Raw genomic sequence first — 12572 nt, 5'->3', positions numbered from 1 at the left:
ACAAACTCCCCATTCCGGAGTTTAAATAGAAGAACTTTAGTTTGCCTCAGAGACAATAAAACCCGTCCTCCGTAGATTTACAGTTTGAACAGTTTATGTATATCAGTGTGACTCTCTGTGACGCACACATTACTTTGAATTAAAGTTTAAAGTGAAGGAAAGTCTGCTGCCGACACTGATGCTACAACAAGGTGAGTTCATACACACACATCATGTTAGCAAAACACCAGCTAATGTTAGTTCAGGTTAACTTAACTAGTCCTCCAGCCTGCTGTTTAAATGGGAATGTATCCAACAACAACATCTCATCGTCCGAAGACGTTAAATGCATATAAATGTACTTTTATCAGGTGTTAGACGCGGCTGGGAACGTGATATGTGTGCAGTGTGGGGACATCTTAATGTAAAATCAGGCCAAACATGATGCTGTGTGAAACCTTAAACATCCACCGGGCCCGCAGTGTTTCTGTATGCTAACAGTAAAGAGGTTAGCTTTATATCAGACATCATGAATATGAACCTGTTGTTCAGGACCTCGGTGCTCTGCGGTGCTCAGTTTAAAGGAAAAATAAGCTAATGGTAAATCTAGTGTTGTATGATAGCTTAAACTTTCCCCCAGCATGTTGTGATGCTGTATGCTAACAGTTGGAATATGTCTCATGTTAGCTGTTATCATCACAATAACCTGTCCCTGTGTTGTCAGGCTGTCGGTGCTCTGAGTGAAGCCGCTTAGTGAGGATGGACAGACTGTCTGCTCCCAGCAGGGTCAGTAACAACACGACATCATCTCCACACTGTGATCTGTTTAATATCACTACTACGCAATCTAATGAGTATTACAGTAAATTATTATAAAGTATGGACAACAATTCTATAAATGCTGATATCACAGTAAGATTTTAACTCGGCCATGTCTGTCAGACACTCCAATTATAAATAAATCTATACTTTTAATGTAAGGGAAATATATTTATGCAGAAATGATACTGAATCAATATACTGATCTGTAATGATATATTGTTACATCCGGGGGGACAACAGGGAAAACAGTCCATCCTAGTGTCTCAAAGTGAGGTGATGTTTTTGTTTTGTTATTCATTCAAAGTTATTCATTTAATATCATATATAACAGAAAATCCAGAAATGTGAAAACTTTTGACCTGTTACATTTGACAGGAGAATGATGTTTGGTTTGAAAGCAGGGCATTAAAATGCAGTTGTTGCAGATGAATCTTTAATAATTAGTGTCTGAATGTGTTTCTAACAGCTGAACCGCTGGGTGGATCCGTCCTTCGCTGACTTTACAGAAGAAAGTTTCTCCCTGCCTGGGAGAAGAAGAGGAGGTCAGGTGTCAAACTCAAAGTGTGAAGCTAAGAGGAGCAGGAAGAGGAAAGAAGAGAGCAGCGGCTCAGACCCTCTCAGACCCTCTCTGCTGAAAGAATCGGCTCTGTGGGACCAGGATGAGCCCTGGGTGGACAGATACTCGCCCCGCTCACAGGTCAGCACCACCACTGTGCACAGAACTGTGATGTAAAAAGGACAAATCCCCGACATCATTAATCACATCACAATCATATTGTTGGATTGTATTTTGAATCCTGCAGAGCTACAGATTCATGCAACAACATACCAGGCTATAGACTGTAGTGAGAAATAATAAAGGCAAAGCTTGCCAAATAGCTCCCCCAGCATTCATCTGGGGTTAACTGTAAACTGTGTGTGTGCGTGTGTGTAGGCTGAGCTGGCTGTGCACAAGAAGAAGATTGAAGAAGTGGAGAACTGGATGAGAGTTCACACTAACTCACAGGTTGGTAAATTGTCATTATTTCTCTGACTGAACCTTCTGTCCTTTCATCAGCCTTTTATCTTGTGATGAGTAACGACAAGTTAACCTCCTTCTTTGTAAACAAATAAAGTAACTTCAGTAACTGGTGGAGTGTAAGACTTCCTGACAGGACTGTCAGTCCTGCAGTGGGTCTGTCTAAAGAGCAGGACGTGTCCACAGCTGCTCTGTAGTCTGAGATGTGCTGTGTTTAATGAAGCTGTCTGTGGAGGTCTTCAGCGAGCCTGCAGGGTCAGGTTCATGCTGCCTGCTCTTGTCCACAGGGCGGCGTTCTGCTGCTGACTGGACCCTCCGGCTGTGGAAAGACAGCCACAGTCCAGGTTCTGTGCAAGGGGCTGGGCCTCAGGGTTCAGGAGTGGACCAACCCCACCAACCTGGAAGCCTACAGCAGCAGTCAGCAAGGTGAGCACACTGATCCTCCTGCTTGTCTCACACCTGTCATCATGTTCTTATCAGTAATTTAATGAGAGCTCAGCTCAGGTACCTGCTCCACTGTTTCCTGTGTCAGTTAAAACTCCCTCCCTGTTTCTGATTCTTCTTCCTCGTCAGACTGGAGGATGATCGACTCCGCGTCCTCCTCCCAGTTATCCCAGTTTCAGGACTTCCTGCTCAGAGCCAACAAGTATAACTGTCTGAAGATGACGAGTGACGGAGCAGCTTCAGACAGGAAGGTCATACTGGTGGAGGTGAGAAATACACCTTGAGCTGAAGGCACAACACAAGGAGTGACACTATCAGCCTGAACAATTTTCTGTTTTTAATGCATGAAAGGTTAACTACAAATGACAAAAACCAAAGACATTTCAGACAACACAAAGCCACTTCACAAAAGCCATGTTTCACGTGTATTAAAAAGGGCTGACATATCGTAAACGACCACATTTCACCAAACATGACAACATTGTGTGTTCACTTGTTGTCTAATATTGTCAGACTGATAAAATGCCCTAGAGTTCCTTTGTTTGGGTTTATGTGGAATGACACCTGAGTTAACCCTTTACTCACCTTTCCTTAGGATTTTCCAAACCAGTTCTACAGGCAGCCGGGCGGCCTGCACGACATCCTCAGGTGAGATCACACATGTTCGTGTCTTCACACCAGAAGACAGGAGACGTTATGATGATACTGAAGAGTTTTCATCCACTGTGTAAAAGTCTTGTGACCAGTACAATTACCAGCACCTGTACTTTACCTGTGAAGCTCACAATATCTTATTCATGTGTAGAGGAGTCTTTAAGGAGGGCTGAAGACCTGACTCACTGCTGATGGTGTTTGTCACTGAGCATCAGGCCTGATTAAAGCCTTTCTACAAGACAGACTGGTCACAGTGATTGGGGTGTTCACTAGTTGTATTAAGTTCAGTATTTGGTCTAATAATGTCAAAGAAAGGACTTAGTAAGAGATTTAATGACGCCACGCCCCGGTGTGGAATCACATAAAGTCTCAGAGACCTGCCTGGTACCTTCTGCAGCTGAGTAATATGAGCTAATCTGTGCCTCCGTCGATGTCCCTGTGTGATTGTGTCCCTGCTCTGTGTGTGTGATTGTGTCCCTGCTCAGTGTGTGATTGTGTCCCTGCTCTGTGTGTGTGATTGTGTCCCTGCTCAGTGTGTGATTGTGTCCCTGCTCAGTGTGTGATTGTGTCCCTGCTCTGTGTGTGTGATTGTGTCCCTGCTCAGTGTGTGATTGTGTCCCTGCTCTCTGTGTCTTCCAGGCGCTTTGTGAAGACCTGTCGATGTCCTCTGGTCTTCATCGTGTCGGACAGTCTGAGTGGAGACAGCAGCTCACGCTTTCTGTTTCCCAGAGAGATCCAGGAGGAGATGCACATCAGCTGCATCAGGTAAGAACCACAGACTGTATAAAAAGATGGCAGACATGACAGCACAAACCCTCTCTATCGCCCCCCTGCTGACTGGCTGCAGTATAGGTCATAAAGCCCTCCTCCTCCATGTTAACGGATGGGACATGGGTCAAACTATGAAATCAAAATACACGTCAAATACAGTTTTCTCAAATGGGGGAGGGGGGCTCTCGAGGACTGACGAGGTAAGACTGTTGCTGTCCTTTAATGTCCAGATTTAGACAAAGGTGTGTCCAAATGGTTTCACTGAGTCTGTATGGGGGCTCTAAACTCAGAGAGGGAATGATAATGTAGTGTTTCAGATTACAAAATATCCACTTTGGCCTGGTTTCAACTCTTACTTCACATATTACTCTTAAACAATAAACAGATACAACTACAGGTGATTGATGGGGGAGCAGCAGGTGGTCGTAGTGAGGGTGTGAATGTATAGAGAGCAGTTTCATTAAAAGCCCACAAAAACTGCAAACATACTAATCCAACCATCCTGCAGAGCCACCACAGAGGACCTCAGGTGTCTGACTGATAGGTGTTCAGGGTTCAGGAGAAGTTAGTCTTCAGGCCTTTCTTCCTATCTTCATGAGATTAACACTGTGGAAGGATCTGTTGTAAACCCAACCACCAACTCATCAAGCTGCTCTGGTGCATAAACCACACTAACAACAATGAAAATGTCAAGTAACCCAAGTCTAAAGATAACGAGTATAAATGGCTTCAAACAGCTGATGAGCCTCAGTTTGAAAGTCTTAGAACCATTCAACCACATGTACAGATTCTTACTGAGAGCACAGACCACATTGGTCCACACAGCACGCCAGTTACTGTTACTGTTTACGTTTTATTGATTAACTATTATCGATTATTCTAACGATTATTTGTTTAAGATTACTTCTCCAATATCCACGTCACTGTGTGATGATATTCATAATGATAAAATGAATAATTATAATAATAATAGACTATTTCTGGACCTCAAATTCAAAAGGATTGCTATGACTCACAAATGAATGTTATCTCTGTATGTCATAGCAAACCTTTCCCTATACTGGAGAATCAGTATTTTTACTTTATTATTAGTAGTAGTATTTTATCTTTTCTTAAAACGAGCAGAGTGAGCTGATTAAACAACAGAACGTACAACTTCAGAACATGCCCTGCATGTGTTCATGTTGATTTATTTTGTACCCTGTTTGAACACATCTTTCTTAATCAATCATGGATCAACAGGATGTTGAATGAGACTGCTGCTCCTCCTGCTGACGTCTGTGGATCCTCTCCTCATCAGGAGGCTGCACTCGTCTCCTGACCTGTTACATGTGTTCTTTGTTTCCAGCTTTAATCCGGTGGCTCCGACCACAATGATGAAGGTCCTGACTCGGATCTCAGCCCAGGAGGCAGGAAAGGTGAGTGAAAGCCCCACAGGTGATAAAACATTTTAATAACGAGTGTGTTTGTGTTTCTAAGTTCTGTTTCCATCGTTGTGAGCAGAGCCCTGGGAAGAGGAGCGTCACAGACCCGGCTCTGTTAGAGAAGCTGTGCTCAGGAAGCTCTGGAGACATTCGCAGTGCCGTCAACAGTCTCCAGTTTTCCTCCCTCCCAGGTCAGGGCTCCACCCTCACCACAGCACCTCAGGACTCCACCCTCAACACAGCACCTCTGACCCGGGGACAAACTGACCTAAAGACCCTCTATCTTCACTGTATCTCTGCAGACACGTCTCTGGAGAAGGGTCTGTGGAGGATGAAGAAGGACAGAGCGGTGAGCTCTCAGGGTAAATCTGCCTCCAGGACAAACCAGAGGAAGAAGTCCAAACTGCTGAAGGAGCAGCAGGAGGAGCAGGCCATCGGAGGGAAGGATGCTTCTCTGTTCCTGTTCAGAGCTCTGGGAAAGATCCTGCACTGCAAGCGTGAGTCCTCTCTGACTACACACACACTGGTCCCTGTTTAGCTGCAGGAAGGACCTAGGTTCGAGAGCTCACCTTCACAGTGATTGTCTGCTTCTGTGTCTTGATCATCAGGAGGGAGTGCTGAAGGTGCTGAAGCAGCTGAATATGCACCTGGTCTCCCGTCTCACCTGTGTCATCATCACAGAGGACTGTTACTCGTTGACCCTGAGGTACACACACGCTCTCTTTGAAGCTTCATCAGTTAAAAGACCGGAGGCATCAACACTCTGTGTGTGTGTGTGTGTGTGTGTGTGTGTCTGTTCAGCTGGTGGTGGAGCGCTCACACATGTCCGGAGAGTTCTTCAACCTGTACCTGCACCAGAACTACCTGGACTTCTTCTCTGAGGTGGAGGACGTGGAGCGGGCCAGCGAGTACCTGTCTGATGCAGACCTCCTCACTGCTGATTGGATGGTCAGTCCTCTCCTTCAAACCACCTGTGTGTTTAACACATGGTGTGTTTACAGTATACAGTGGTCAGTGTGTGTTTGTGTGTGACGGGCTTTGCTGCATGTGTGTGTTCAGAGCCGCAGCACCATGGGGGGTTATGGGAGCTCAGTGGCCACCAGGGGGCTCCTTCACTCCAACTGTCAGCAGGTCTCTGTGGGCTTCAGACCACTGCACAAACCCAACTGGCTGCTGGTCCACAAGAAGGTAACACACACCCACTGACACACACACACACACACACACACACACACACACACACACACACACACACACACTGACACACACACTGACACATACATACACACACACACACACACACACACACACACACACACACACACACACACACACACACAGAGACTGTTTTTAGTTTAATTTCAGTTTCAAACAGGAAAAGCAGGTGGTTTTCTGTCTTCGTGTCACACTGATCATAGAAGAATAATTGTGTGTGCGTGTTTGTCATCTAATCTGACAGATCTAATGACCTGCTGCGTCTCATTAAATTAGATACAAATTATAAGACCTGATTGTTAAAGTTTAGTTTTCAGTGAGGATCAAATACCATTTCAGAACAACTCTATTCAGTGTCATATCTTTACATTCAGTTTCCACTTTAATTTACTGTTACAATTAAGTTTAAAGTAGTAACTTTAGTTTAAAACAAATGTGAATCAGGCCATGTCTACACGTACACGGGTATTATTGAAAAGTTTTCCTTTGTCTCCAAAAAAAATCCCGTCCACACAAGCACAGTTATAAAAAATCCCAATCCAAACGAAAACGCAACAGAAACGCTGTTATGAGAATGCCACACCAACAGGCGGCGATATAACCCGGTCATGCAAAGAAGAAGAAGAAGAATCACGGCCAATCAAAAGTCTGAAAAAATCTATCCCGACGCCTCTGTTCCTCAGTATAGGAGACGAGTAAGTGTACATATATGTGTAAACATGTAAAATGTCTTGTTAAGCATCACTGTTTTTGTCACGTCCGTCATTTTGTAAGGAATGTCGCCCCATTAGTGACGCGTCACCATGGAGAGAACTATGGTAGCTAACGGTGCACAGCCTGACGCCACAAGCCGAAAAACGCAGTTTACCCCGTCTACACGTCTCCATGGAAACTGAGTTTCTAAAAGTCTTCACCCTGGCCCTCAGATTCACTGTTTTAATCTGCTTATTCAAATTTAGCTTCAAATATTCAATTACAATGATTACATTCAGTTAGGATCCACAATACGTCTGTTTCATTGTTTCTCTTTTATTCCTTTTTCCATGTTTTTCCTCCATGTCTTTCCTTCTTAGTTTCTTTGTTTTTTCTTTCTTAGTTTCTTAGTTTTTTCTTTCTTAGTTTCTTTCTTAGTTTCTTCTTTCTTTGTTTCTTAGTTGTTTCTTTCTTCTCGCAGCGCTGAGGGGGTTCATGATGTTGTTTTTGTTGATGTAAACAATGTTGTTGTTTTTGTTGTTGTTCACAATGACGATGTTGATGTTGTTTATGTAAACGATGTTGTTGTAGCACAGGGAGAACTGTCTGGCTGCTCAGTCTCTGTTCAGGAGCTTCTGTCTGACACCTGTCAGTCTGCAGACTCACCTGCTGCCGTACCTGGCCAAACTCACCAACCCCATGAGGAACCAAGGTAACACACTGTCTCTCTCTCTCACTCACTCACTCACTCACGCACACACACAGTTATGATAAAACCAGGGTACACTAGGAAGCGGGATCAGGGGTCCGTTTCAGAAAGCGGGTTTGGTGAAAACCCCGAGTTTGTTAACCCTGAAATGAGGGGACCCTCAGGTTTGCCGTTTCAGAAAGAGAGGTAACTTTAACTCTGAGTTGGTTACTATGGTAACTGAGTCTGTGAACCAAACCTGGTCACGGGCAGGGGTCCGTTTCACAAAGCAGGTTCAACAAACTCTGAGTCTAACCCTGAACTCTGAGTCGATCTACTCTGAGATAGGAAACTCTGAGTTTTCGGTTCCAGAACAGCTGATCAGAGTTAGTTCAATCAACTCTGAGTAGGTTCACTCGGAGTTAAGTGCGTGCACGCTGACTGTAAAAAGCCAGCATTAATGGAACCCTGATACCACGAGTCACCATGGCAACGGTACACAAAAAGAGGTCCTCCTACGTCACACCAGTGGAGCTCGAAATCCTCACGCGGACGTTCAGCGAATACGAGCATGTTTTTAGAAAAATAAAGTAACACGGCTGCAGCTGCAAAAGAGAGAGAAGCGGCGTGGGAAGAAACTGCTGCTCGAGTAAATGTGCAAGTTTGAACTGGTCTATTTATTTTATACTTAATCACGACCGGAAGCTAAAATTTATATTCATTTAGGAGCAATCCAGCGGGAGAAAAAAACGTACATGGAAGCACTTCAATCATATTTTAAATATGAAACAGTGAAATATGAAACTCAGAGTTTCGCTCCGTCTCCTCCCTCTAGAATATAAAACCCTCATTCGACTTCCTCATTCATTCAGCCCGTCTCACGCGTGTGTTTGAGCGGTTACCGAATTAAAAGAAGAAACGTTGCGTCTCTGTGCTGCTCTGACCGCTTTGCAAAAGTCTTTTATAATTATGATAAAAAAAATCAAAAGACAAATCTGTGTCAAAGTCATCATTTTTAGATTTTCCACCACCACTGCCGAGAGCACTCAGATAAGACGCCGTAAGTTATTGGGGTTTTTTTTTTTAAACTAACACAATTCAGTTTAATCAACATGAATTATAATGTATGTGAAGTCAGCATCATGTTAGGGATAAAGCTAATGCACATTAAAACAGCCACTGAATGATGTTTCATTAGTTTCATATTTAAAATATGATTGAAGTGCTTCCATGTACATTTTTTTCTCCCGCTGGATTGCTCCTAAATTAATATAAATTTTAGCGTCCGGTCGTGATTAAGTATAAAATAAATAGACCGGTTCAAACTTGCGCATTAACTCGAGCAGCAGTTTCTTCCCACGCCGCTTCTCTCTCTTTTGCAGCTGCAGCCGTGTTACTTTATTTTTCTAAAAACATGCTCGTTTTCGCTGAACGTCCGCGTGAGGATTTCGAGCTCCACTGGTGTGACGTAGGAGGACCTCTTTTTGTGTACCGTTGCCATGGTGAATCGTGGTATCAGGGCTCCATTAATGCTGGCTTTTTACAGTCAGCGTGCACGCACTAAACTCCGAGTGAACCTACTCAGAGTTGATTGAACTAACTCTGATCAGCTGTTCTGAAACCGAAAACTCAGAGTTTCCTTTCTCAGAGTAGATCAACTCAGAGTTTGTTGAACCTGCTTCGTGAAACGGACCCCTGGTGTTATCGAGGTAACTTCAGGGTTAACTCCGAGTTTTCAGCACTACAAAGCTGGTTCACTTCTTACCGAGGTAGATCACCATGGTAACTTATGCTGAACACCTGACCTGCTCCGGAGCAGGTGATGTTAGAGATTACAGTTCATCCTGAATTAAACACCACCCACTGACCAATCAGGTCTCTTGATTCAGGAGCTCTGTGAGCAGATGGTGAGAGGGAGGAGGGAGAGAGAGAGAGCGGTAAAACACTTCCTGTTTACCGTCTGATTTTATGAAATATATATTTTGTGCTTTACTGATACATCCACAACAGAGACTGATAAAAACAATGAAGCCTGAAGATCTTTTGTACTCATTAGATATAATAGTAAGCATTCGTACAGCTTTAAATTGTGGTTTTATAGGCTGTGTATTTTATATTTGCTCCATTTGTCCGTCTGATACAGCTGAGAGAATAAAGTCTGTGCAACGTATTAATCTCATGTAACACACAAGTGTTGTAATATATGGTGCTCTGATGATGGAGCAGTGATATTATTTTTTTTGCACATTTACACAGTCTGTGTTGTTTAACTGTTTGTCCTTCCTGCATTCAGCAGCTGCAGCTGAGTGGATTTCACTCTGGATTATGTGTAACTTCTTCATAACCTTCTGAAATCATAGTTTGCTCTGAGTTTAGATTTTGGTTTAGATTGGTCATTTGCTCCAAACAACGGTCCTTTAATGTGAACGTCCTCATAGAAACCCTGGGTTGACTTATCGAGTTGATAAACTGCGGCGTGTGACAGTTTAGCACGATTGCCTTTGTCAGGTTAAGTGAAGCCAGATCAGGAAGAGAGACCCTGGGTCTGTTGACCTCCCTTCGTAGTGTAGGCCCCAGGTTGTGTTTCTGTTGTTGTTTAGTTGTCTTATGTTGTCTGTTTTATTTTGGTTACTGCTTCCTGTTGTTGTGTCACTGTTCTTGGTGATGTGAAATACACACCAGTATCAGAGCCAGATATAAAAAGAATAAATCAAAGCAGGCCCAACACTGCCAGTTAAACAGTGATCCTCATATTTCCACTTGAACGTCACATTTTGACGTTGACTTTTATTCTAAATCTTCATGAATGAACCTTTCCTGTTTCTCTGTCTCAGCTCAGATCGCCTTCATCCAGGACGTGGGTCAGATGACCCTGAGGAGGGGCCCCCGCAGGTACAACACACCTTTATCTACCCATAATGCACCAGGGTTTTAATATCAAAGTAATCTCAATTCCTGGTTAAGTTACTAACTTGTCCTTTTAAAAGCTGCTGACAGAAGATTTTAAACACCACTAATGATGAATCACCTGTATCAGAGCCTACCTGTGTGCAGTGTTTATCCCTGTGTCTCTGTGTGCAGATTGAACCTGGAGGCTCTGACGGACAAAGAGCCGGGTCAGATCGACACCGAGGAGGAGGATGAAGGTCAGGGGGCGGCTGATGAAGGTCTGTCAGCCAGTCAGCCCAAACCTACAGCCACACAGGTCCTCCTGGAGGAGGAGGAGCTGATGATCGAGGAGTACAGTAACAGTGACTGAAACACACACAGACTGTGAATCTGTGAGGTTGTTCCTGAGTGGAGGTGTGAGTCAGCGAGGTTGTTCCTGTGTGGAGGTGTGAGTCAGTGAGGAGGAGGATGTGAAAGATCAGTGGGAGGATTATTGACCCGTCTGAGCCTTGGGTCTTTACAGGAGCTCTGAGAGGGAGGAAAACATGTTACTGTCAACCACTTTTATTTCTCCTCCTGTGTGTTAGTGTTATCACGGTCAGAGCTCAGGTGTTTCAGGTGAGCCTCATTGAAGTGTGGTCTGTTAGAGAGGATCATTGTTCTGACTGTGACTCTGTAGCTCCACACACACTGTTAAAAAAAAAATGTTGTCAGTATTTATTTGCTGTCAGTGCATGTTGAGCACTTCTTCTTTGGACTGCTGTCTCTCTTTGTGTCGAGTACCTGTTGACTCACCTGTAATGGAGGAACACTTTATGTTTCAGTGTAACATGAACGCCCCTTTAGAAAACACTCTGAACCTGTGAATAAAATAATGAGTGAACTTTACCTGAGCGTCATCTCATTACTCTCTGCTCACACCTTAATCCAATATTTACTCTGCAGTTCACATGAAGCTCCTTTAAATATCCCCTCTGGTGACGCTGACTAACTGACTGTCAGCAGGAAGTGACCACAGGGCTTTCAAAGTAAAACAATTATTCTCTCTTAGTTTAATAAAGTGTCTGCAGCTCCAGTGAGGTCTATTACTTGATCATTACATAATAAATAAGCATTATCTATTTTGACTGGAACTGTTGAACTGTTGAGCTGTTGTTAAATTCATACAGGTGATTAATGTGTCCTTATGCCTGACACTTATACTGTATTTTTTTTTTATTCTTTATTCTCATCATGTTTACATTATTCTAAACATTTCAACTTTATTCTGAAAATACAAAATCTATAAATCTTCCTCCTCTCACGATCTTTATTTTGGCCGTAAACACTTCCTGTGATTCCTGAGTGTGAAACTATTTGCAGCTTTGAGTTAACATTAAAATCAATTGTAAATACAAACTATAGTGATGATGTAACTGCTTATAATCAATAGGCAACACACGAACACAGCTGGATGATACAATCGTAATAGCGCATATTGATTTTATTTTGAAGGTACTCAGCGGAAGTAGTAGCTGTACGTACTACGCACTTCATTTTGACGCTGCACTTCATTTTGACGCTGCTGAAGGTGTTCCGGCTGCGCGGCTACAGGAGGACTCTTGTTCAGTAATAACGTAGTTTTATTATTAAAAGGTTAATATGATGAATTCTTCTCGCTCCGTTTTAGCAGCTAAAACTTTTTAATCACGTTATTAAACTTTTATTCGGCTCGTGTCTGTAACACACGGAGGAATCAAACGTTACAGGTGACCGCTTCAGTTACAGGTAAGAGGAAGTGTTCATTATAAAGCAGAGCATTTACATTAAAGGGAAAGTCCCCTCTGTTTTTATACTGTACAGGCTGGCTCGCGTTTGAGTGTGTGTCACCCAGTCTTTAAACTTTATTAACAATTACAATAATTCAAGTATAACCTTCATTAATAGGTAAACAGAACTTCACAGGAGAGTTGATCAGAAATATTACAGAAATATT

At 43.2% G+C, this 12572-nt stretch overlaps 1 protein-coding gene across 1 annotated transcript; it reads left to right on the top strand.

Moving 5' to 3' along the window:
* Positions 1 to 54: 54 nt before the first annotated feature.
* On the top strand, positions 55 to 11464 carry rad17 (RAD17 checkpoint clamp loader component). The gene is made up of 17 exons (XM_069683079.1): positions 55 to 191; positions 704 to 765; positions 1268 to 1498; positions 1736 to 1807; positions 2107 to 2245; positions 2393 to 2529; positions 2859 to 2911; positions 3557 to 3682; positions 5037 to 5106; positions 5192 to 5303; positions 5415 to 5609; positions 5721 to 5818; positions 5914 to 6060; positions 6172 to 6300; positions 7612 to 7732; positions 10543 to 10600; positions 10790 to 11464. Exons 2-17 carry the CDS (start codon positions 739 to 741, stop codon positions 10965 to 10967), a joined length of 1893 nt encoding a protein of 630 aa, XP_069539180.1. The 5' UTR covers positions 55 to 191; positions 704 to 738; the 3' UTR covers positions 10968 to 11464.
* The last annotated feature ends 1108 nt before the right edge of the window (positions 11465 to 12572 follow it).

This window comes from Semicossyphus pulcher, unplaced genomic scaffold (genome assembly GCF_022749685.1).
Source record: "Semicossyphus pulcher isolate SPU_LCO1_2020_fin unplaced genomic scaffold, fSemPul1.0.p SCAF_6, whole genome shotgun sequence".
NCBI classification, from domain to species: domain Eukaryota; kingdom Metazoa; phylum Chordata; class Actinopteri; order Labriformes; family Labridae; genus Semicossyphus; species Semicossyphus pulcher.
This window is presented reverse-complemented; position numbering and strand designations above follow the sequence as displayed.